This window comes from Paralichthys olivaceus, chromosome 18 (genome assembly GCF_024713975.1).
Source record: "Paralichthys olivaceus isolate ysfri-2021 chromosome 18, ASM2471397v2, whole genome shotgun sequence".
NCBI classification, from domain to species: Eukaryota; Metazoa; Chordata; class Actinopteri; order Pleuronectiformes; family Paralichthyidae; genus Paralichthys; species Paralichthys olivaceus.
The window spans coordinates 13,633,601-13,659,283 of NC_091110.1; the positions used below are offsets into that span (position 1 = coordinate 13,633,601).

At 41.5% G+C, this 25,683-nt stretch overlaps 2 protein-coding genes and 1 long non-coding RNA gene across 16 annotated transcripts in view; 2 read left to right on the top strand and 1 right to left on the bottom strand.

Moving 5' to 3' along the window:
• Positions 1 to 3,355, top strand: part of LOC109626217 (rab GTPase-activating protein 1) — a 62,441-nt gene extending 59,086 nt beyond the window's left edge. For all 4 annotated transcript variants that reach the window (XM_069514055.1, XM_069514056.1, XM_069514058.1 and 1 more), the window contains one exon: positions 313 to 3,355. In XM_069514055.1, the coding sequence (XP_069370156.1) occupies positions 313 to 435 (123 nt within the window). In that variant the 3' untranslated portion in view covers positions 436 to 3,355. The remainder of the gene's footprint in view (positions 1 to 312) is intronic.
• A 3,718-nt stretch (positions 3,356 to 7,073) lies between these two features.
• On the top strand, positions 7,074 to 25,682 carry LOC109626220 (uncharacterized). 4 transcript variants are annotated; one of them, XR_011239105.1, is made up of 8 exons: positions 7,074 to 7,278; positions 12,486 to 12,582; positions 18,656 to 18,841; positions 19,313 to 19,429; positions 21,560 to 21,778; positions 22,028 to 22,236; positions 22,386 to 22,672; positions 25,538 to 25,682. It is a non-coding gene; the product is annotated as an uncharacterized lncRNA (long non-coding RNA). The 4 variants fall into 4 exon arrangements; XR_011239106.1 differs by having other exon boundaries at positions 7,075 to 7,278; positions 18,702 to 18,841; XR_002202517.2 differs by lacking the exons at positions 18,656 to 18,841; positions 19,313 to 19,429 and having other exon boundaries at positions 7,082 to 7,278.
• strbp (spermatid perinuclear RNA binding protein) overlaps positions 8,724 to 25,683 on the bottom strand; it is a 73,770-nt gene continuing 56,810 nt past the window's right edge. For 6 of the 8 annotated variants that reach the window (XM_020081935.2, XM_069513443.1, XM_069513440.1 and 3 more), the window contains 10 exons: positions 24,833 to 24,930; positions 23,631 to 23,736; positions 22,376 to 22,459; positions 21,552 to 21,760; positions 20,416 to 20,568; positions 20,041 to 20,175; positions 19,281 to 19,421; positions 18,684 to 18,813; positions 18,374 to 18,427; positions 8,724 to 14,698 (listed from right to left, as the gene is read on the bottom strand). In XM_020081935.2, the coding sequence (XP_019937494.2) occupies positions 14,604 to 14,698; positions 18,374 to 18,427; positions 18,684 to 18,813; positions 19,281 to 19,421; positions 20,041 to 20,175; positions 20,416 to 20,568; positions 21,552 to 21,760; positions 22,376 to 22,459; positions 23,631 to 23,736; positions 24,833 to 24,930 (1,205 nt within the window). In that variant the 3' untranslated portion in view covers positions 8,724 to 14,603. Of the gene's footprint in view, positions 14,699 to 16,448; positions 16,974 to 18,373; positions 18,428 to 18,683; positions 18,814 to 19,280; positions 19,422 to 20,040; positions 20,176 to 20,415; positions 20,569 to 21,551; positions 21,761 to 22,375; positions 22,460 to 23,630; positions 23,737 to 24,832; positions 24,931 to 25,683 lie in introns of those variants that run through there. The other 2 variants (XM_020081939.2, XM_069513444.1) reach the window with 1 other exon arrangement.

Here is a 25,683-nt window from a genome sequence, read left to right on the forward strand (position 1 = left end):
ACTTCATATGATTAATGTCTGTTCGAGTGGGAAAGGAATTGGGTTCAAAGCTGCTGAGAAAATTGTAAAAATAGATAAAATGTTTAAAGGGTTCACAGGAGAGTTCACTTCTCAGAAACTGTTCACGTAGATTTCTTTCACACGTCCTTGTTTGGACTTTTCAGTTTAGTCCGAACCAAAATAACGGGTGTGAAAAGTGCCTCAGACCATCAAGAGACCAAAATATAGTCTGGACGAGGGGGTCTTGATCAATATGAACCCTGCATTGGTTTGTTGACAGTCTTTATATTCTTCTCTTTCTTCTACCATCAGGACTTGGAGCATCACTTGGGTCTGGCCCTCAATGAAGTTCAGGCTGCAAAGAAGACCTGGTTCAACCGAACGCTCAGCTCCATCAAAACGGTCACTGGGACCCAGGGAAAGGAGACCACCTAACCGGAAAATCCTCCCAATCCAGCCAGTTACACCGACCGTGTGTGGAGCTCAGTGAAACTCACCACACTGAAAAACGCCTAAACCCTAACTGGGCCATATTTAACTTGAACACTGACAATTAAAACCCAGGACGACCATTACTACAGACTGTGTTACTTATCAAAAATGTCCTCGTGTCTCCCCCGCTCCCTCGCCTACTGATCTAATCACCCTCACCCATTTCTCCCCCTCCTCACCCCAAATGACTACAGCCGACCGTGCTGATGAGAAGGGGTTTGAAAAACATGAGATAAAGTGCAACAGTACCATTGTCCCCGGAGAGACAACACTTCCACCGGTCAAGAAAGAAATGCATTTTGAAAATTGGAGAATTGCTTCATTAATTTCTGTCTTTGTACTGCTGATATTAAAAAGTGGCAGAAGGAAGGTAGGACATCTGGACTGACACTGTCCTCACAGGACAGAGAGAAACACACTCCGTCCTTCCTGACTCTTCTGCATGCTCCCCTTAAAACTACTGGCACAAACCACCAGTCCCTGTTTTCGGTACGAGAGCTAAAATACGCCTTTTCAAAACTGAGCTTTTTCTAATTTACGTTGAACAAAACCTTTCTTTTTTTCTATGTATGTACACGAATGTGCTTCTGTAAAGAGGATGTATGTGTGCGCGTGTGTACAAGTGCACATGATTTACTGTTTTGTGTTCTCTGTGTGTTTGTGTACATGCGTGTGAGGCTGAAAAAAAAAAACACGTTAGAGTGCGTAAACATTTGACTGAATAACGTTAAGCTGTGTGTGAAAGAGAGACAGAGCGTAAGTCCAAGGGAAAGAAAAAGCACTAAGGTTACGAGTGTGTGTGAGCGTTTGTGAGGGAGAACAGTACCCCCCCCCCCCCCTTCGCTGTGTCGTTTCCTTAAATGTCCAAATGTGTTTATGAATGACGCTAAAGAGAAGTTTGCTGACAAAGCCTTGATCTGAAGGTCGATAAAAGATACTAGCTGAGATGAAAATGTAATTTACAATTTAAAAAAACAGAAGCTCAAAAGCTGTTGGACTGAAGCAGCATAAATGTCCTTCCATTAAATTTCAGACGTAAAACGTGCTCGAGGTTTTTGTTTGGTTCGGATCTTCCAGCACAAAGAAACTTACAAAGCTCCCAATCAGGAAAACCTCTGCATGTTTTGCAACGTATGTGTCTGTGTGTGAGAAACCCAGAATGATGCAATGATTGTTAGAAACCATAAACACGGCTGAGGGAAGTGTGGTGTCAAAAATGGAAATCACTGAACATTGCAATTCTGTATTTGAACACACCTCTCTCTCTCCCTCTCTCTGTGGGCGCCAGCTGCTCCGCGATCTTTGACCCGAACTGTCACGGTTGTGTTTGATATGTTGTCGAGCCGTGTGACATGTTGTGGTGTGTTTTACAACAGTTTTCACAGTTCACTCAGACCACTGGGATCAGTGTGAACACCACACACAAGCACTGAATTACAAACACATGCAGAACACTCAGCGGCCTCTTCATTCAGAAGTTCCCCACAAACACGTGGTCGAGACGTGTGGTTATTGATTGTGAAAATATTACCTTATATATATTATAACCTTAGCTTAAAGGTTCAGTGTGTAGAATGCAGTGAAATCTAGTGGTGAAGTTGCATGTTGCAGCTCCCCCTCCTCTTCCAAACATGATAGAGAACATGTGGCATCTTCAGTTGTCATAAAAACTCAAAAGGTTTAGTTTGTCCAGTTTGGGCTACTGTAAAAAAACATGGCGGCCGTAGAGAGGACCCGCTCCCGATGTAAATATGAAGTATTTAAATATAAAGTATTTAAATATAAAGGCTCATTCTAGGGTCAGAAAACAACAATTTGTACAATTTAGGTGAAACACACAAGTGAGACGATCACTAGGATTATTTTACATTCAATCTCTCCCAATAGATTCTTTCACCTTTATCTCACACACTGGACCTTTAAGTTTCCGCTGCTCAAATCTATTATAAAAACAAGACTGAGGTCATAACAGGAAGATGATTAATAATTAGGAAATTCTACAATATGAAACAACTCGTCTCTGCTGTCAGACGCTGAGATCAGGTGTTTTGACTGTAAGGTAGAAGCAGGAGTGAGGAGAGTGCCCTGGTTCGTTAACGTCACTGTGTCACCACAGTGTACGACGGCCTTGTCCCCGTCCTGTTGAACCTCCTCGCGGTCGTGTGACTCGTCATCTGGAGATGGATCGAAGAACATGACAGAAACTTGTGTTTGTTCCAGCCGAGTGCTCTCGACTCAGCGGAGCAGGTTTGGGACGAGGTAACTGAGGCTCGCAGGAAAGAAATCTGCAGGAATCGATTGACTTTATCGAACCAGAGAGGAGCGAAAGAAAAAAATCCCTGTAGATCATTTCAAAGGGAACACAGGCAGGAGGTTTGCAGGTTTATAAGTGCTTGTGTGTGGGGGGTCACTTTTCTTCCAGCCTGAAATGAGTCGTAACTGTAAATTGCATCAGGTGGAATCTGATTGGCTGGAATCTACTTGTGAAACGTCCCCGATGAGATGAGAGAGGAAGTAGAGCCGTTCCCCTGAAGGCACTGGGTTGTACATAACAAACATTTAAAAGATGAATATTGAGTTTTTGTTGATGATTTTTTACTCTGTAACTTTAACTAATGTTGCCTCCTTGTACCGACCTACCTGCTGCCGTGCTACAGTTTAATCCACAGCTACGTTTTTGGTTTTTTAACGTTTTGGTTTTGCTCCAGGCTTCTCGGCCTCACTGCTGTTTGGTTATATTAAAATGCCAAAACGTAGCTTTATCATACAACAGAAACAACATTATCAATGTGTGGAACTTGTAATAGAGTAGGATGCATTGTGTATACTTCATGGATTTCAATATAAAGATATCGACACAAAACCATCTCCGTTTCTTTTTCTTTCTTGATCTTAGTTGAACAAAATAAGTGATATACAAAGTAGAAAAATGATGGATGGAGAGATAGAGAGAGAGAGATCTAGTTACTAAAAGAATCTGCTCCGAGAGTGAAACTATAAAATGAATATTAGAGAGTTTAAATATTAAGAATCTCCTCTTTTATCTGTTTACTGCTCTTTGTTGTCAGGTTTACCTTCTTCTCTCGTTTTGCCTTCAGCTGAATTAATATATGATGATACTTTATTGTCACAAATGTCATTTTCACAGAACAGCTGTCATAGATCCAAACCATCGTCTGTGCTTCTTTCACCCTGTTTTCTCCTCCTCCTCCTCTTCATCATCATCATCATCATCATAACGCTTGCTCTGTCAAGTTTAACATAAGCTGAGGCTCCTTTTACATAAAGATGACACATGATATTTTACATGAGGTATAGTTTGTGTTTTTGCATCTTTATCTGTCTCCTGAGCTCAAAGCATCTTCTATATATAAACGTATAAAGCTCAAAATGTTTCCTCTCCAGCTCCTGTCTGAGGTTTTGTGATGAGGAGCTGAGGAGGAGGAGGAGATAAAGGAGACGCAGGCTGTTGTTCTAATGAGACTTCTCTCTAAATCACCTCTCGGGAACACATCTCTGGGTGTCTGAGAGAGTTTTGAACATGAAAATAAACCCGTCTTCTCTGGGCTAATTACGACCTGTGAAAACAGCCTCTATCTGTCAGCCTCTTGAAGGAACTGTTTCCCCGGAGCTGTGAGGGAATCTCTGTGTAGCTTTTAGGTACTTTGGCTGCAGCTCCATCGCTCATCTTGTCCCTCAGAGAAAACCCCCTCACAACATATGGCAGCGTTATCTGTGTCAGATCCCAGCTATTTTCTGCCTGGGCCTCAGTGGATGAAACTGTGCAGGAGGTCTTACATATATATCATCTGTGTTTATAACTCAGTGAAGATCTATGAAGTTATCACCTGTATGGGGGAGGGGTGTCTTGGCTCTGCTTCAGGCCTCTGCAGCTGCAGATTGCAGAGCAGCAGGCAAGGCGAGGTGGAAACCTGCTACCTGCAGCGGCCGCAGGAAACAAGCGTCAGCATTATGCAATATCAGTTTGACACCTTCACCCCCCCCCTTCTGTCATGCATTACTGAGCTATAAATAACACAGTCGAACGCAACGGTAGAATGCTAAGGGGACGGACACCTTTAGTTGCTGCTCGGCTCAGTTAGGAGTGATTTGTGATGAGGTGTGTGTGAGTGTGAGTGAGTGTGAGTGTGAGTGTGTGCATTTTCATGTGCATGTGTGTGAAGCCATTTTAACCTTAGAGCCTCCCAACAACCTCCTAAACTCTCTCACACACACCAACCTTCTGTTGCTTTGGCAACCAGCAGATTTGACAAGTTTAACATCAGAAGTGAAAAAGTATTGATCACATACTAAGTTTTAAACTTGATACACACACTTTCCATGTGAATATTACCGATTTAGTTTAAAAAAAATATTTACGGAACATAATTTGACACTTACAATTCTTCTCTGGTTGTATTTACTATAGTTTTGGTTATTGATTGATCCAGTGGTTCCCACACAAGAAGACACTTCTGGTGTCTGAGGTTTACAAAATGATTTTCAGAAAAATCAAATACAGTTTGAAAATATATGTTAACTTCAAAATAAAACCATGGAGGTAATCCTCAGACCTCTGATGTCCTTCGTCCCCACATGACTCCTGAGGTGATTACGGCAGATTAGTGACAGCGTCGGTTTACAGCAGCAGAGGAAACGTGTGCAGGTATTTTCTGTGAACTCGCTCAAATCAACATCCTTTGGGATTTTAGAGGTCGCATGTGTCTGACATGTTTATTTTGGGGTCTGTGGAGTTTGTGAAACCCTGGATTCAGTTTCAGATTGTTTTCTTTGTTAATTGATCATTTGTTTAATCTATAAAAAATCATATACAGATACAAAGAAAACAGTATAAACAAAGTCTTAACAGTCTTCCTCAGGTATATTTTTCGATACGTATATGTTTGTATATATTCTGATCTATCACCAGAAGAGTTTACAATCAGGGACTCCAGATTTGAGTGAAATCTTGAAATCTTTCAAGTTTCTTGAACGCAGCATCATCATATTCATTTCAATTCATAGTATTTTACTCTTTCTAACAATTATCAAAGTGATTTCATATGTTTAAAGGGGAAATGGCTCTTTAAGTGAACGCTAACAAGCTGTGACGATTTTCATCTCTTTTTATTTCCAGTGGTCACCGTGGAGCCAAAAAGTTTGGCAGCCACCACCACTATCGTTTTAAGCCGCTTATTAAATCGTGTCGTCTATAAACAGGCACTAATGTCCTGCGTCAGGAGGGGAGAAACGAGTCCTGTCAAATTAATCTGAGTTGCGAGCTTATCAGAGTTGAAACATACTCTGGGCCAATCCAGGAAGTTGTCCCGAGTCCAATGTCATTCCTCAACTCACAGTGAATGAATGTGGACGACGCAGACGCCTCTGGTGTCGCGTTTCTTATTGGTTTTCCAGATTAGCGTGAACATAACTCTGAGAGCGTGAGAGGAGGCTCGCAGCCAAGTTCAATCATCAAAGTGGGATCTGACCATTTCTGCTAATGTTAAACAGACTATTTTGATTCCATGTGAGAGTCTCTACAAACGGAATGAGCAATCGGAGACAGTTGCTTTGTTGGATTTACAGGTTTTCTCACCTCGTTGGAGGACGACATCCAAACACAACATAATGTTCAGATTCTACAATGGCCTTGTTTTTGTCACTTTCTAATTATACCATGAAAATACAAAAATGAAAAAGCAACTTTCATAGCTAAGCTGCCAGGTTTGACACAATCTGCTGATATGTGCAGGGTTTCATTTGTCAGGGTAACTGTCATCGTCTGGAGACTTTAATCCTCATCCTCTCCGTCTTATTTGCTCTCTTTCCAACAAAAAGTACACTCTCTCCCTCCAGTTATTCTTCCTCTGAAAGTGTCACATTTGCACAAACGCCGTCTCGTTGCTCCGCCGGGATGATTGGCGGCGGTGGCTGTGTGCTGACGGTGTTGACAGCTGGAGATGTCACCGGATACTCGGACTCAGTCGTCAGCAGAGCCGCTCTAAGATGACTGACAGCTCATGTTGCTGAACTGAACCCTGTCCTGAAACTCCTCTTCCACGAACCTGATAATTATTGGCTGTAACCTGGACTCTGTGATTATCGTGTGACATAATGACTCAAGTATTATCACTGCTGAGTGTCAGAATGTGGCCTTAACCATGTGGGCGTGTTCACCGTGGGACCGAAATAAAATGTGTCTGCAAAACTAAACCAAAATATTGTCCTCAGCATGACATTTAGGAATGTGCACCCTGAATCAAACAGCTCACTCTTAAGGCCATAGTGAAGTCAATGTAAAATCAATGTGTGCATAAGGGCTGCGTTTGTTTTTGTATTGTATTTCTAATGATGATGTTTTAGCATTTATTATATTAATACAAATTCCTCCTGCATTCCACATTTGCATGTTAATATATCATCCAACATATGAGTGTCAGAGTCATGTTTGTCCTCAGACGAGGCATCCTGCTGACTTTAATGAGTTTGAGCTCTTGTGAGTCTTCAGGGACATTTTGACACTTTTTTGTTGAACCTTTTGATTCCTCTGCGTTTGTGTCTCAGTTGTTTGCACTTGAAGTTTGTAACTTCCTGTTTGTCTCTGGTTTCAGAGGCTTCACTTCCTGTCTTTGTCTGTTTTCCCGCCCTCCATGATCACCTGTGTTTCAGTTCACCTGAGTTTCTTTGTCCAGTCTGTCAGTCTTCACAGTTTGTTCCTCCAACATGTCTGACGTAGGTTTCTCCTCTTTATTCGGATTTTTTCCTGATCTGACCTGCTCACAGTCGGTAAGTGTGAATCACCTGTTGGAGTTTCATCACTGTACAAACATTTCTGTTTCCTTCAGGATGAATTGTTGTAACTGTACGTGTCCATCGTGTCTCAGCTACACTGTGGGTTTAGTGCTAAAGAGCCAATGTTAGCATCCATGTGTGATTTATTCTTGTTTGTGTATCTGTTTTATCTTTATCTACTCATCTAAAGCAAATGCTGGTCTGCTAACTTCACTTAGCTTTACTTGCTATGGACGAACATGTTAGCATTCAGCTAGTATAGCTTGCTGCCAGCATAGCCTATTGATAGCATATAGCTGTCCTATTGATGTGTTTTTGTCTCTTTTAAACGCTCAAACGATTTAACTTCAGCAAATGTTGGTGTGCTAAGATATTGACAGTGCTAAACTGTGAACTGTAAACCCTGTATGTGCAGCACATGGGCATGTTAGCATTTAGCTTCAAGCATCGGCCTTCCTAACCTTAGCCTACTGCTAGCAACCATCTGTTTGTCTTGTTTATATGTATTTGTGTATAACTTTGGCAAATGTTTGCTGTTGCTGTTAGCGTGCTACTACACTCAACTAAGATATTGACAATGGTGAAAACTGTACCTGCTGCACAAAAGGATGCTAGCATTTATCTTAAAGCATAGCTATCCCTAGGCATAGCCTGCTGCTAGCATCCATATGTTGATTGTTTGTGTGTTTGCTCTGTGCCTTTGACATGACTTTATTTATTTCAGTAAATGTTAGCATGTGTCTACACTCAACTATGGTATAAACAATGGTAACTGCTGTACTTGCTACACATAAGCATGTTGGCCTTTAGCTCGAAGCCTAGCTATCTCTAAGCATAGCCTGCTGCTAGCAGATAACAGCAGTACACTGTGTTAGCTATATGCTAGCATAGTGTACTGCTATATAGCTGTTTAGTTTTATATTAAATTATCTTTTAAATGACTTAAAAACTGTATTTACCTTGAGGAAATGTTAGCATGCTATCTACACTCAACTAAAATGGTGACACTGTACTTACCTAGTAAAAGCATGTTAGCTCCAAGCATAGCTATCCTAAAGATAGCCTGCTGCTAACATAAACATGTCTTTTAAATTCACAAACTGTATTTGATTTACTTGTTTGGGACATTATGACAATTTTTCTTGATTTCTTTACTTGTGTGCTTTCTTCTGTTTTCTCTCTGTATCCTCTAAAAGATTCATTTCAACATATTTTAATGTTTTTAAAGGTGTATATTCTTAAACGGTATATTTGCTGTCGTTTGCCCAATTTTACTGCTTTTTACTAAGTGTTTTGTAGTTTATCCTTACCTGTAGTGTAATATTGAAATATAGTAAAAACGGGTTATAAAATATATTTGATCAAATCAAATGTTCAAACACACCAGTCGCTTCCTCAGATTCAGTTTTCAGAGATGTTTTAAAAAACCCATCAAGATATTTAGTTCTTTCTCAGTTTTATTTCATTTCATCAAGCAGAATATGTGGAACAGTGACGCCCAGAGATCATCACCACTGTGAATGTTGCTACTAATTAAAATGATCAATACAGTGACTTCAAATAATCCCCACATTCATTGTCATTGGGCTCTTTGAAACACTCACTGTTTACATGTCAAAATTTACTCTGATCAAATAGATTCTGAGGACGGATATCACTTTAAAATTTCATAGGCAGCATCATGAAAAAGTCTCTTTTAATCCCCTTTTGTCAAAAATAAAATAAATTGATAAAAATAATATTTACAGGAACAACTTGTCACTCATAAAACGCTACCGTTGTCAAAGCATCATAAATAAAAATTGAAAAGGTGAAAGAAATATGAATTGTAAAAGGGTGGATGCGCCCAAAAAAACTCTCACACACAAGTAGTTCAAAAGATATATAGATGTGTGTGTGTATATATATATATATATGTATCCATATATATTCTGTATATGCTTCTCTACAAAAAGTAAGTTTACTCTTTCTACGAGTAAATACATTCTACTCTACAATCACTTCAACAACAGTGTACATTCTCAACCAAAATGATGCTTTGATCGTTTATTAGGAGGAAATTGGACTTAAACAATCAGTTGACCAGGAAGTATGCAACAGCATGCTCAGTGTGTGGGTGTGTGTGGCTGTGAAATATCTCCCCTTCACAATGAGTTTATGTGCGGGACACACACATGTTTTCCTCAACTCGACACTCTCTCACACACACCCAGAGAAAATGATCTGCTCAGCAGTTAGTCTGGTTAACTTTGCCTCAGCAGTTGAAATGTGATCCAGGATCTATTTCTGCTGCTCTGCAGAGCTCAGTTTAACTTGTTTGTGTCTTTGCGGCTCTTTGTGCATCTCTTCTCTCCCTGCTGTCTGTGCTAATGCAAGAACGAGCAGGTTTTCCTTCAGAGGATAGATTTACAGAGCTGCTTTTTTTTTTCTCTTCCTAACATGACATTTTGTAGCTGTCTAGACAGTGAATATCAGACCACGTACTGAATAGTGTTTCACTGCTGAGATGATCAGATTTGTTTCACAAAGGCTTTAGAGTCTGGATAAATCTCATCTTAAAGAATGAACCAAACCCCATTTCCCAAAAGCATCTCTGCATCAATTTGCTTCTTGACTTTTGACCTGGCAGCGAAGATAAAGAGCAGCCTTTGGGAAACAGCTTATGTGGTCTCCAAATGGAAAGTCCAAAAACCTGACGTCACCTGGCAACAAAAACACTTGATACTCTATCTAATGAACAAACGCAGCATCTAAACATGCACAGCCTCTGTGTTTGGTGCTAAGATAACGTTAATGGATGACAGACCTCCTCCCTCTTAACATATAATCTGTTCTCCCAGAAAAGCAAACTAATAGTGAAACCCACTTTGTACAGTGCTACAGACAGCCCATTGTAAAGCACCAAGATAGAACATGGAGATATGGGGGGTGTTTTCATACATGGCTCAAATCCTAGAGTACAAACGAGGCCTAACCACTTGTATGACTGACTACATACAGTACAATCAAAAGTGTTATATACAAAGCACAGGATGCCATGCTGTCTTAATGTGCTCGGACCGAATGCTGAAGTATTTACATATATGATTACGTGTGTGCTCTGAAATGTGTCCATTTGCATATACATGTGTCAGGTAGCCCTGAGAAGGATGTGTGGGTGCACTGGTCGTGTTTGTTTTGTGCTTCTTGGATTACAGGTGTGAGTTGTTGTTGAACGCCCACAGACAGGCAGTGTAAGGAAAACTGGAGATGCAGGGAGAGTGATGCAAGTATGTTGACAATGGCTGCCACGGTTAGAGGAATTTCTTGGGACCGCTGGAGCAGGAACAACATCCATCAGAAAGCTCAGCTCTAGCACAAACAACCATTAGTCTCTAGAAAATCTATCCACACGGACGTGTCCGTCCCAAACATGGCCACCGAGAGCGATTCTTCAGGAAAACATGTCACAATAATATTTGAGTTTTCAAAGTGAAGCATGGCTGGTTTAGTCTTTATACAGTATGGGACATGAACTGGAGTAAAATGTCAAATGTAACCTCACTGATTTCTTTTTGCATCTCTTAACACATTTATAAATAACAAGAATGGCACCCGCTAGACCAGCAGATACCTTAAATTCATCAAGCTGCACCAAATTTCACACACTCACAGATATAAGTCACCTAAATATGCCCCCCCCTCCACAAATTATTACCTGGGAAATCATATCTCCAATTTTAGAAAGTGAAAAAATCTTCCTGGATCCTCATTAAAATGTAACAGACTCTTCTTGGTCAATGTCCCATCCTCTTGTTCCTTTATTTGAAATTCTGTCAAGTAGATTTTGCAAATTTCAACCAACTAGTGGGTCGAGATTCTAACCTCCTCGTCTGAGATCAAATCAGTGGGACCTCTGTCTAACGAGATGAAATGACCACTCTACCACTGTGGATCAGCTCGTTCAGTCCCACCAGATGCTTTATGCCACATTTAGACCGACTGTGTCTCCCTGAGCTCTCGCTCTGCCACGTTTCCTCTGAGAGCAGTTGTCCAGCCAACAGACCAAGAGGACAGGGTCAGTAGCCCGGGTGACTGTGTGTCTGTTCCGTCTGAGGGGAAATGAAAAGGTTGCTCGCTGAGGTATGCGTCTGCCTTATTAATGTGGGCCATCTGGAGAGAGAGAGTGTCTGTTTCCACACAGCAAAGCTCCAAGTTATTCACCTGTTTGTGAATTCCACAGGAGGATGAAAAGTCTCGGTAAAGCAGTGTCAGATGCTTGTTGGAGAGTTTTTGGAAATGAGATGACAACACGTGGGCTGTGATTTGCTGCAGTGAAAAGCTGAGAATAATGAAAACGTGTGCTGCAAAGATCCATAGACGATAAGGATGTAATGTTAAATCTTTAAGGGAAGGTGTTTTTATAAGAAACAAGTTTTCAAGCTGCTAATTTACTCTGGTATATTAAAACCAGATGTATTTCCACTTAATATAAAGGAAAGGAGAGTATCAGCTTTGGTGCAATTGCACATTTTGAAGTCACAGTTCTAAGATGGGTTAATGGCTGCGAATAATGAAGTTGCTGTGATTTTTAAATACAGATTCCTCAGGGCAGGACTGCCGATGCCTCATTAACATGGTAGAGGATTAAAACCAGTCGTATAGTTGACCTCACTGCTCTTACACAAAGCACAACTGTAAAGGAAGTACAGGACATCCTATATTTTAATCTCCAACTCTTCATTATAGCTCCGTGTGACACATGTCCTTACATCCTCAGTGGCGTCACAAACATTTGATTTTAATTTTACTTGTTTCGAAAAATATCAGTGAGTCTGTTATCTTGTTCTCAGTCGTTCTTGTTAAATCGAAGCTGGCACAACACAGGAGGTCAAGCTGGCTCCCAGATCAAGGCGAGCATGAGGAGAATCAAAGCATCATGAGGCACATTCTGTTCAGTTTTACCTCTGCTGACTGACATGTTGTCTCGATTATAGGGTACAAAATAAGAATTCTCCCTGGTGTCTATGCTGACACCTGCTCATTTCCAAAAAATATATCCCAGAATTGGACCCAGAAAACTACAGTTTGATGCCATCTGTCTAATAATTACCTGTAAATTGACTATGTACTATAACAGAGTTTGACTCACAACTCCACCATTATACTGCAATTATTGATAAGAAATTAAAACCAACAAAACTCTGTCTTTTCCTCTGCAGAAACCAGGTCCGTGGAAAAAGAAGTTGAAGAACCATGACAATGACATGAAGAGGCTTCAAAACTTCAAATGACTCAACCTCTGCCTCAAAATACAAAGTCAGTATCATTATTTTTGTTTTACAAGATGTTTTGATCTCAGAATTGAATGGATTCTTCCTCACATGTGGTTACCGGTGTCATCATGAAAATCATTCCATAAAAATCACACTGAAGGCTCTGAAAAGGCATTTTTACAATCAGTTTCCATTTATAAGCGACGGGGTCTCACACGAACATGAGAATAAGCTCTACTCAAGTGTTTGTTCTTTGCTTTGCTCACTAACTTGACCAGAGAAAGGTTCAGTTGTACAAAAGTGATGTCACAACAGATGAACCAATCAGGAGTTGGCAACGCCGATCATCCAGGAACAGAACAAGTCCAACTGAAACAGATGAACTGAATGTTTAACTCTACTTGATTACTATGATTATTCACGCTGAACTTTGTTTCTTATTCAGATGTGTTTAATGATCCTTTGACACTGAGTCTTCAGAGTCTTTAAGGCTTTTGAAGGAGCTTCTGGTACATTTTCTTATCTTTAGGTATCTTTTCCTCAGTTGGTCACAGGCAGCCTTGGTCGCTGAAACATGGATCTTGGGTCTAACCAGGCTTTATCTTCTTTGCTCAGATCTTGTGGCAAAGGCATCACATGGTAAAACACTAATATAAGCTTCAAAACATCTATTCAGTGATGTCAACAACCGCTGAAATGTGTCTACCCACATAAATCCCCTTAAATGCTACAGGAGAAATCAGTTTGGGGAAAATAATAAGAGGCGGGAGCATATGAATCCAATTCAATGTCCTGCACTTTAAATTTTTAGCCGGGCTTTATCTTTAGTTTGCCAGTAGTTTATCTGGTGTCTGTCCCACTGTGTTAACTTGGCCTGTTTGTGTTCGTGCCACCAGCAGCATCACTTCCAAAGTGTAGATGGGTCAGAGGAGGATGGAGAGAAGTGTGTGAATGTGTTTGCAGAAGGGAGGAGCTTTTAGCGGTGTCATTGAGCTGTGCTTTGTGTCCCTAAGGCGAGTGTGTCGATGGGTGAGTCTGTTCATGTGAGAAGGGAGGAGCATGTACATCAGAGTATACACATATTATACACATATAGTATTTGTAACAACAGTATTCCCTGCCAGCAGTGAGACTATAGAAAATGTGCTTTCTGACATGTGAAGTGTGTGTGTGGATCAGGTTATGAGTGTGTGAGCACTTCTTTGTCCAGGCCATGTAAACAAACCTCGGGCAGCGGAGAACGTGCTCAGAAAGACATCAAAGATAGAGGAAAGGTTGAAGGAAAGAAAGAAAGAAAGAAGGAAGGAAGGAAGGAAGCATTATAATTCTAACAGCACGGCTTAATAGGAATACCAAAGATAATATTGCATCTTCTAGAACTAGCTTCAATTGCTCAGTGTATATAAAATTGGAAGAAAGCTATACTGTGATATTAGTTAGATTTCACTTTATAATTCTAAAATAATTTATACCAACAATAGTTATATTTTATAGAGTATTTACATAAATACATCATCGTATATTAATATTATCATCAACACATCATTATAGAAACATACACCATACATATGTGTATATAGTAACGTTATAGCCACACGTACACACACATACAATTAATATACAATCAAAATGAACTATTGCAACGCTGCGTTGGGTAAAACTCCATCGAACATTCACATCTTCTCAAGTAAGTTGAGCTCAGAGAGACAAGTTCAGATGTATTGCTATAAGAAAGACTTCAGCTCAGCCTCGCACAGTCGCAGCTGAACGTTTTCCGTAAAATCCGAGTATTGCTTATTGGAAAGTCTCCCTCCTCCGATGAGACAATCTGGATGGAGAGGAGAGAAAATGGGAGAGAGGCGCTTTGAGCCGCTCGGTCTGCGGGTTTTACAGTTCTGCCGCTGTCGCCAAACTGAAGTTTTATTTTCCCCCAGTAGACCGATCAAACAAAAACTGTTAAGAATCCGTGAGTCCGTCGGCCGGGGTCAGAAAGGCAGCCCACCCAGACGGACAGAAATACAGGTGGGCATGTGAGTGACAAGAGTATCCAACAACCTGCTTCCTCTAGAAGTCAGAGAAGAGATCCTGGGGGCCCAGATGGATGATAAATGGAGCGATGGTCCGCGGCTGGTAGAAGGGATTGTCAATGAAAAGTCCCCCTGCAGACAGATGAAGGAAGGAGACAGAACAGGAGTAATTTAGGAATAAATCTGACTGTTTATAAAGTTCGTTGATTCACTAAAAACAATGAGTTTAATGGATTAAAAAATTGAATTTCTTTTTTAACTTCAAGTGCAAAAATCTCTGTGGTACTTGGAAATGTTCTAATTAAAAAGACTATTACCTGAATGGCATTAATAAGACCTACTTGCATGAAACTGCCCACATGGGAACAGCCCCTAGATTAAATACAAAAACATGTTTGGACATTTGGGGTAATGAACATTTTACTGCTTTTGCTCCCGAGGGCTAGATGAGGATCAATATCTCATGTGTATAGTAAATGTGAAGTGCGGACTGTATATAAAAATGGCCGACGTGTCTCCACTTCCTCCCGTTTGACAAAAATGAAGCTGAAATGTACCAGGCACAAAATCCGCCATCTTGTGATTTTGAAGTCATTTGGAGCCAGAGTCTGATACATGTGCTCGACCAATCCTGAGTCTCAGCTGTCAATCATGTTTTTATAGCATCAAATAGCTAATTAAAACAAAGTTACTGGAAACACTTGGACAAACATCAATGTGATGAGAACTACATAACAGTCTAATGAATTATTTTCAACTTTGACGTTTAAGTTTGGTTCATGGCCCGTCTGTTTACATAGAGGAGGCAGGGTTTATGTCATGGTAAAGCCAGCAGCTAGTTAGCTTAGCATAAAGACTGAAGGATAACAGGAAGCCTGCTTCTGACTGATACAGCTACTGTTGCCCCCTCCGTGCTCAGTTTTCATGGTAAGCTAAACAAAGTATCATACTCTGGCTTTAATAAGTATGAAATATGAGTTGTTAGAATATTTTCTCTGGTATTTATGCAGTGGTTGTTGGATGTAAAAATAAACGTGTGATACAGAGTGAAAATGAGATCAGACACAGATTAATTTGATTTGGAGGTAAATCCTCTCTGTGGGGCTTTGGCTCTGTGTTCAGTAAAAATGTATTCAAACCAAAGTATAAAAGAAAAAAAAAAAACCACATACTAACACTAACCGATAATCTTTCATGTCCGATTGAAGTGTACTGGACTGAAGTGTGGAGAAGGGCCGGTTTAACTTACCTAGACAGACACATACTTTGGACCTTAACTATTTCATTAGAACAAACTATAAGTATATCCTTAATTTCATTTATCCCCGTCCCTTGTTTTTAAATTATCAATGAGGTGATATTATTTTTCCTGAAACATTAGGTTCTTACTAATGATAATGATTATGAGCGCATACGTTAATTTAGAGGTAGTCTATGTAGAAGCAAATGCTTTTATTTTATTTTTAAAGCAGATTTCATTCAGCTTAAATATCACACTGCTGATGAAAAAAGGCTGCACGCTGTTTATATAAGCTGTCTGTATGTACTGTAGGTGATGGCTGTGGGAAGGCTGCCAAATACTAATCCACATCAGGTAATGAGATCGTGCAGCTGAATGCAAGACGCAGGATCTAACAAGGGCTTTCCAAATTCATCCTTTGTCTTCTGCTTCTCTGGCTGTAAGCTGAGGGTCAAAAGGATGTAACTAGAGATGCAGGGGAATGAGGAAAGATTTAAATCCAATCTATGAATGTATGAGTCTGGAATATTAAAGCTTGATGTTCAAACGTTTGGTTTAGATTACTACTGTTTCTAAAGAGTGCTTAAAAGATCCTTCTGCAGTAGCTGCAAGCTTTTAGATCAGATATACACCAGGCAAGTCTTACTTTTGTAGGAGATGAACTTTATTCATTTTTCAACATAATTTATTTTCTCCTTTACATCCTTCGCACAGCTCACATTATTTTCTTTTTACAGAGAATGAGTGTCTTGCTTGTCTCGTATTGCAAAGGCTATCCTCGTCCGAGCAAAGAATAAGCAAAATAACAAAAGGTCGATATAGATATATAATTTAGACTCAGAGAATGAGGTAACAATTCACAGTACAAATCCTTCAAGTTTCTTTAAGAACTTCAACCTGCAGTTTTTAAAAGTTTTTGGAAACGGTATGAAAACGAAACGCAACAAAAAGCAAAAAAATAAAAGCGCTTTTACAAATCTTCAGCCCCAGTCCTTAATCCTCTCCCCGTCACTGATAGAGTAGAAAAAAAACAAAGACCCAGTTTCCCTCCTAGAAAAAGGTGCGTTTGGTTTGCATGTCTCCTGAAAGGCTAAAAGAAGTGGTAGTGGGGGACGGGGTAGGCGGGAACTTTCATGACAGGCAACAGAAGCATTCTCTTGGGCAAACCTAGAGAGGAGACACGAGAAGAGCACAGCTCTGCATGAGTCCAGGGCAACAAATCACCAAGTGTTTGTGTGCTCACTACACAACAGGCGTCCCCAACTGGGGTGTTAGGTGTGTGAGGACAGGCAGAAACGTCTGTAGTCAGCCGTTAGTCAGTGGTAAGAGGAGCCGAGGTGGAGAAAGATTTAGAGTTAAAGACAAGAAAGCAAATCGCTGAAGCATATTTTAGTTTGTAGTAGTGAAAGTTCTGGGGTCAGTAGACGTAAATAAAAATTTAAATCATGTCTATGTTTGTCTTTTCATTGGCTGGTCATGAAGCAGTCTTCTGACTGACCGTTTCAATTTTTGGATGTAATGGCCATTGACAAAATTTACAATAAGACTTCTCTCTGAGTATTTCTCAAAGTGTGGCCTTCACCATAATAACATGTGAAGTGTGTTGACAGTGAAGGAAAAGCAGCAAACGAACGCAGAGCTCCAGATCTCGTGGACACGTGAACTGAGGTGCTCTTCATGTTCAGGACTGCTGGGTCCTCGGGGGGGCAACTAAGCGCCTGCCTGAGGCCTCAGACCAGTTTCTCCCAGGACATAAGAGCCTTTCAAACGCTGAGCTGCAGGATGGACAGAGGGGCCTAGGCAGAGCTACATGTGTACACACACTACACAAGGCCCAGTCTGTTGAGGTCAATGTGACTAATGTTCAGTTGAGATGTATGCAGGGAATTTTGCACCAATAGCTACACTGATAAAGGTCAAGGACTAGTATAGAGAAAAGGTGTGGGTGGGTGGGTGGGTGGACATGGAAACCCTTTAGCAGCAGCATCATGACAGGAGGAGAGTAAAGTGCCGGAGCTGCCCCGCCAGCCCATCTTAAATAACAGCGTGCAAAGTGAGGAACTCGCACTATGTCTCCTGATAATCTGAAATGAATATGATGGCAGCACAGTGTGTGTCTGGGTTAATGTATGATCTGTGTGTACTTTATCATAAATGTCATCAATTTCTGGGGATTTTGACATTGGCAGCTCTTCCAACAATTAGAGATGAGGGTTTGAGAGGCAACAAGCAGTTTAAGAAACAACCAGTGAGCGGATGAGGCGTACACACGGAATAGTTTGAAGAAACAAAGAGCCAGTGGTTCAAACTCTGGTTAATTATGAATGAAAATCAGAGCCAACAACTAAAACTATCATTAAAATTGGATAAAGTCGTTTGAGAAAAGGGGAGAAATTGGAGCAAAGAGGCAGTTGGTGGTATAAACCCACTGTAGAGTGATTTAGTATGTTAGCAGCTGTGGAAGATTGAGGGGGAACTGTGTGGTTAAGAGAAGGGAGAAGGTACAAGAAGCTGAAAGACGGAGGATGGATGAGGAGTGGACTGAAAAACAAACATGGGGTACATACCGTATGCAGGAGCAGCTGCTGCAGCAGGGCTGTAGCCATATGGTGTCCCGAAGCCTGTTGAGGAGGTTACAGGGTCCAGTTTAGTTGGTCACTTGTTAACTTCCAGACTGCACCTTTCAACATTGAGTTCATAGTATTTCTGCCTGTCTAGATCCTAGAGTAGAAGCTACACTCATAACACAAATCTAAGTCCTATTGATGGGAATCAATCCTTGATCTGCACAAACATTTCTTCCTTGACTCATATCTATCCAGCAAGTTTCATGGTAAACAAACTCGTAGGATTGTTGGAGGAGGTAACTCTCACTACCTGGCGTGACGTATCCAGGTGCAGCTGCACTGACGAAGGCTCCTCTCGCGAGTGCTGCTCTTCCTCTTCCTCTGGCGACCTGAGCTGCTACTGCTGAGGCCGCTGCCGCCGCCGCCAGGGCTCCTTTCGTCTGAGCACAGACACAATATAGACCACACGTGAGTTTGCTTCAAACATTGAAATGCAAAGAAATGTTTAAAATTTGCATTCAGATATCTGCACGAAGGTGCCACAGAAAGTACAAAACCACACACTTTATTATGGGCCTCATTGTTCATGAGTCTGTCAGAACACAAGCTCAGTAACAAAATCTCATCAGTGTCGAGTACTGATCTGATTAGACACTTGTTAAACTCAGTGTTATTGATTAACGCCAGCAAAACAAATTGGACCAATGGTCTTGAGGCTCAGAGGTGTTACTGGTAAGAAAGGAGATTTTAAGCATGATCTTTTTTTTTTTTCAAGCTACACTGGCTGTTTGAGAAAATATAAAATGAGTGGTTTGACAGTTTGTTGTTTCATGTAAAAGCACATTCCTCAGACAGGAGCCATGCCCTCTGTGCTGCGTTAGTTCTGTCTGTGTTTGCGGCGCCTTACCTGAGGCAAAATCTTCTTTTTCTTGTTTGCAGCTGCGTTGGGACCAGAGAAGAGTTTTTCCAGGGCAGCTAGAGCAGCACTGGCCTTTGCTACCTTTTTGTTGGGGCCTGCCCCACGAAACTTCTGCCCGTCCACCTCCACCTGAAGATGTAAACACACCGAACATTTAAGGGGAAAACTAGCCTAAAGTCATATGATAGTTTTACCACAGTAGTTTTTCTCATTTAATTATAGTTATAGTTTTTCCTCTTGTGGTCTCAGCCTAAATGTACTGCAGCTCTGTCTCGACAACCAGTCACAACGTAATGTTGCCCAAACCTGTGTGTTTATCAGTCATCAGCCAGTGAGTGTGTCTGAACAGGACAGCTTGTTTAGCAGTGCCCTCCTGTCAGGCAGGCCTGCTAATCAATCAGCAGAGCGATGGAGCGGCCAGGCGTGTCTGAAAACAGCACACCCCACAGAGATCAGGCCTGCTCCAGGAACCAAGTTGACTGATTTACTCTGCCGACGAGCAGCCTGTTAGTGTGTGGCCTTGACTCTGTCTCTGTATATGTCTTTGGCTACAGTGCACGTGGATGTGTGCTCGTGAAATGATTTTATACTTGTTTTTACCTTTGTTGTTAAATTATACGGCTCTGCACTTGTGTGTGTGTGTGTGTGTGTGTGTGTGTGTGTGAGAGAGAGAGAGAGAGAGAGAGAGAGAGAGAGAGAGAGAGAGAGAGAGAGAGAGTGAGTGAGTGTGTGTGAGAGTGTCTCTCACCTCCATGATGAAACGTTTGTCATGGCTGCCTCCACTTTCAGAGATGAGCTCATATTTGAGGCCTCGCCTCTTCTCGTTCAGCTCCATGACGGGATTCTTCCCACTTGCTGTCAGTATGGGACCCTGAGTTCGCACCTAGGGGGTGAGGAGGATGAAGTAATTTAATCTAAAAGCATCTTCTAACTTAACTAGATCCATCTTTACTGGTGGACAGTAAACCTGGGAGACGGAGCGTGATAAGCATTGGAAAGAGCAGTTTTGTTCCCTTGAATCGGTGGCTGTTACATTTCATTAACTTAACTTCGGTGCCAGACTTTAAGAAAAGACATTAGAAGTGATTGCTTTTATTACTTCAGTACGTTTCTTATTCCCCACCTCCAGTGTGTTGGAGCTGTCCGAGGAGTGAGTTGGGTTATTGCTCGTATGTGAGGACGTGTCGCTCTTTCCCTCACCGTCCGACTTCTCATCTGAACTCATGGGGTCCAGGTCTGAGTCGAATCCTGTCGGGTAACCCATCGCCTGGAGAACCTAGGGAGACAAGATGATTATGTTGAGACCAAAAACAGGTTTACTTGTTTATTTCAAAACTAATGAGATAACAGGAAATTCACAAATTTCCAGATATATTTAATGAGAAAACGGCCAAGCATATAGAGCCGACCTTGTCATGTTGTCTCTTTCAACATCTTTGAAGGCGTGTAAATACTTCATTGTGAAACTGTAGCTGGTCAAAGCACATTGCAGTCTGAAACCCACTCCAGATGTCAGTGATCAGATCTCAAGTGCGTCCTCAAAGTATCTGGGGTGTGTTCATGCTTGTCCACTGACGATCAGGTTACTCAGGACGGATGGTAACCGGGTGTTTGAGTGTGATCAAACTAATTTACTGCTGTTGGAAAACAAACTGCAACTTGTCAGTTTTTTTTAGTTCTCTATTTTAACAAAAAACTCCAGAGGCATCATTGTCCCAGCACACTGCATGTACTGACAGAACTGTGCCACAGAACGGCAGAGACATTCAGAACAATACGCAGGAAGAGGAGAAAAGCAGAGGAACAAGTTTTTGACCCAAATAGGCGATTGTGTTACAGCTGCTGAATCGGCCACGAGAGTGAGAGTGTACTGGCGAAAGCGAGGCAGAGAAAGAGAGATCAAAAGGTGACAAGATGGGGAAAAAGAAAGAAAGAAAGAGAGAGAGAAGGAGAACAGAACTGTGGGGAGATGGAGCCTTTTATGGGAATGGAGTGGATAGCGGATTATCCCAGCTCTGTGCTCTGGAGAGCCTCTTTGTTCACAACCGCTTTGGGATTACATGGATTTTCCCACCTCCATCCTTCCTCACGCACACACCAATAGACAGTCATAGATGCACACAGGGCACCTGTTTTTTTTATCAGTGGCATTTGTCCCCAAAAAATCAGAAGACGAAATTCAGATGTTGATGTACTGCATATTAATCTCCTGTTGGTTGAGCATGAATATCATCTGATTCTCTTAATCTTTTGTTTTACCTTGACAGCGACGTGGAGCTTGGCCGTCTTCTTGGACGATCCAGATGCTTCGTAAATGGTTCCATCCAGATCCACAGACATGGTGAAGACTGGAGCGTGAACCGGGCCCGACTGAGACAGCAGGCGATACTGAAGCCCCGGCCGGATCTGGTTCAGCCGCATCAGGGCGTTCATTGGCTGGTTGGAGTCTATGGCTTTGCTGTCCAAGACTGTGGAGAAAAATAGAGGTTGCAGTAAAAAGCAGTGCAGATAAGGGTTGATTGAATAATGGTTACAGGGGGTGGATCAATTATCCAGCAGTAGTTGGAGAAACGCCAATTTCAGAGATGGTGTTTGCAATAAATCACATTTTGCAGGTTTTTAAGACTGACTGGTTGTTTTCATGATGAATAAAAGTGCCACTTTATTTTATTTTCTCTTTCAATCATGTTCCTCCCGTTTGTCAATATCTAAAAATGCCTTTCTGCTTCCATTAGTCGTGCTTCATCTTCACCTTGTATGAAGAAAGAGCTGGAGATGATTGGGTGGCCTACTAAAACGCAACCAATCGATAATATTGATCTGCCTCCGAGGGACTGAAGGAGAGTGAAGAGCAGAAAACCAGACGGGGGGGGGGAGAAAAGACACAGAATAGAGACAACGAGAAGAGAGGCAAGAATCATCTGAGTGTGGGGCTGCTATATATGTAAGTCTGAATAAAAAATAAATGAAACTTGTATAAGATGGAGCATGTTCATTTATTTTTTCCAAAGGACAATAATTTAAATAGCGTTGGAAGAAACAATCAGATAATGGCACTATTTTATTTTGCTTCCTTCTTTTACCTTTCCTCAGATTCCTCTTCATCTTCTTAATGAGGTCCTTGTCGTCCATAAATCCATCCTCGTATGGCCTCTTCAAACCCAAGCCTGAGAGAGAGAGACGTGGAGAGTCACTAATCAATCACTTTCTACTAGAGGATGTTTATATGAACGCACTCAAAGGCTCTTTTGTGTGGCTGAAATGCATGGGGGGCCTAACATCTCAGAAAACAAACCATCCAGGAGCACGAGCGTAAAGATGGATCAATTCACTGATGAGACAAACAGAAGAGGCAGAGCAGCAAACCTCGAGGAAGACATGTAAGCTCCTTTCCTACATGCAGCCTAATCTTTAAATGCTTTGGCAACTGTCCATGTCAGTGTCAGTAGAACCAAAAGGCTGAGAGGTTTGTTTTTTTCTCTCCATGAAAGTCACTTTGAAAATTTGCCAACTGAGTCTTTCTCTTCTGCGAACCGAAGCGAAAACATTCCTGCGTAAAAGCACCCCTCGATAAAATTAGAGAACGTTTGGATATTTATTTATAAATAAAGATGGACAGAACGTCTAATATTTCCAATATTCCTATTATTAATATAACGCAGATACACGTGCCACCATCTTCTGAGTCATTTGGAGCCAGAGTCTGTGTAGAACTGATCAGTGGATGTAGCTGTGCTGTTGATGTACCACAGATAAAGGCACGAGTCAGTCTCACCTGTCAATTGTGTTTCTACCTGTTTTTATAGTATCAAAAAGTCATAACTGTGATTACAACTACTTTAAAATTATATTAAAAAATGTTAACTTTGACTTTAGAGTTTGGTCCATGTCCCATCTGCTAACGTGGAGGAGGTGGGGTTTCATTTAGGCCATTATCGCAGCCAGCCTCTAGGAGCTTTGGCTTCACTTTTTGGGAGAAGAAGCAAATGTCCACCTTATTGATGCTGCTGTCAGTCGAAGTGTGTAGAAAACCACTTAATCTGTCCACAAAGGTCATGTGTATGTGTGATACTGTTATTGAACCCAGGTACGTTCTATCCAGACTCCCGAGAGAAAGGTTGATGATTGGTCTGTCTGAGCCTTTCTCACATGATTAGCGGGGGAGAGGGTGGAAGATGGATACATAGAGGCTTTAAAGCCTGAAGAGACCGATAATCAGGGGACGCGGACACAGACTGAAAGACAGACTTGAAGGATGAAATGGATAAAAGACAGATATCTGCACGTAAAGACGAGGGATGAGGATGACGCAGACAGTCAGGAGAACAACGTACAAACCTTCTTTATCAGACCAGGGGTATTTCTGTGATGGTTTATTTGAGGGGAGAGGGTCCATCTCCAACACCTTATAGATCTGTCCGAATGCCATGAGTCTGAGAGCATGCTGTTAAACAAAAAACACAGGATAAGAGATTTGAAATGACCTGAAGTTCCTTTATCCGTCTCTGTGTGCTTCACTCTGCTTTTCAATAAAGTAGAGTGTTCATAAATTGTAAAATCAAAGTGAGTCTGTACTAATGAAGAGCATAACCGGAGTTTTGTAAAAAGTTAAGTAAAGAAACTCAGAGGAACAAAGTTAAGTGACGATATTCAGGCTTGTATAATCATATTTGGCATCACAAATGTCTTTACTAAAAGAGAAATATGTGGAAAAACTTCCATATATATATTTTTAAAAAAACGACATTTCCAGAAAAAACCCTGAGTTATTCAACACACAAATTGTAGTCAAAGATATTAAGAGTTGCTGGTTTCCAATGTTTCCCCATGTAAATATGAATAATGCCAGCAGACACACTGACCAGCACGTCCCAGTGTTAATTCATCATTCTCCGTGGACTGTACACGTTCGTAATCTGCACAACCAATCAGAGACAAGCAGCATGGCTCCCTGTGGCTCTGCTCATCTAAATCCATTAGGGAGTTGGAGTGTCTGAGACATTCTTGAGGCTCTGTGTAGCTCATTGACCGAGCAGCTCCCTCTCTCCTATCTGCGCTTGTATCTGCACAATTATCCCTATTGACATTCCGCCATCGTTCGGGCTGCCTTCAAAGGAAATGGATGGCGGGATTCACTAAGCTGTGTGGCTCAGCGGCTGCCCTGCTCAGTCGAGTGTGTGTGTGTGTGTGTGTGTGTGTGTGTGTGTGTGTGTGTGTGTAAGGTCATGACAGTGCGCGCACACACAAAGGTGCGTGCATGCAAATTCTGTCCTCGGTGTCAGAGATGGATTTATGGTTCACAGTGGCAGTAGTTTCCCACACTAATCATTAGAATGCAGCACCACACAGTTGATTCTGGAGACACGCATGCTCACTCACACCAGCATGTGTGTGTTTGCATGCATGCAGATATTGGTGATGGGCTCTGACTAACATTCGTGTTCCTTACTGAATCCCACACACTGACCACTCAGGGCAAGTACAGCTGGGTGATTACAACAGTGTCTTTAACCCGTGTGTGTGTGTGTGTCTGTGTGTACCTGTGCCCTGTAGGTAATGGCTTCAGCCTGCTGGTCTGTCATGTTGGCAAGTGTGTTCGTTGGCTCTTTCTCACATGGGTCGTGTAAACCTGGACCACCTGGGGGGACAGGTGCAATTAAGTGACACTGGTGCTCAGCAACGGTTCATTTAGCTTCACTGTCAGGACACAAGTGACAGAGGAAGTCATCATCATCATCAGTGGCAGAAACAGTAGAAATATCAAAATCGACTTCTGAGTTTTCAAACCAGTCACTCAAATTAAAAGAGTAAAAAACCTGAACTTTATAAATTTCTATCCAGTGCTGGACAGATTTTCTTACCTGGAAATTTAACATGAGAGAATGTAACATTCATGAGCACTGTTCTGTTCCCTTTATTAAAAACCCTAGAAGAATACCGTCTCTAAAATAACATTTTAATGAGCCTCAATGGAGTTTAAAATTACAAAGGTAAATTTGAATCAGAATTTATAATTGATGCATGTGTCATTCAGATGAGCTGATGAAAGATTCTGCACACATCCTGAATCCTGAAGCAAAAATGTAGCTTTTATGAACCGTACTGTCGAGCGTGACTTCGTCTTTTTGCAGAATATTTTGTACAAAAATCCTTTGCTGTTATAATGAAGATGCTCCCTTAATGATCACCTCCGTCAGACAGCTGTTCTCTGCTCGGCCATTGTTAACATTTTTCCTCTCTTACAGAAATATCGCAAAAATGTGGCAAGAGGCAGATTCTCCTTGTATCTGCTCATCGTCCCAGATGTGACCTGTTCCTCTGCCCTGCTCGTCAGCAATGCAAAAAATTAGCATGAAAACACAGCCGTATATTCATGCGCTCATCAGGGCTG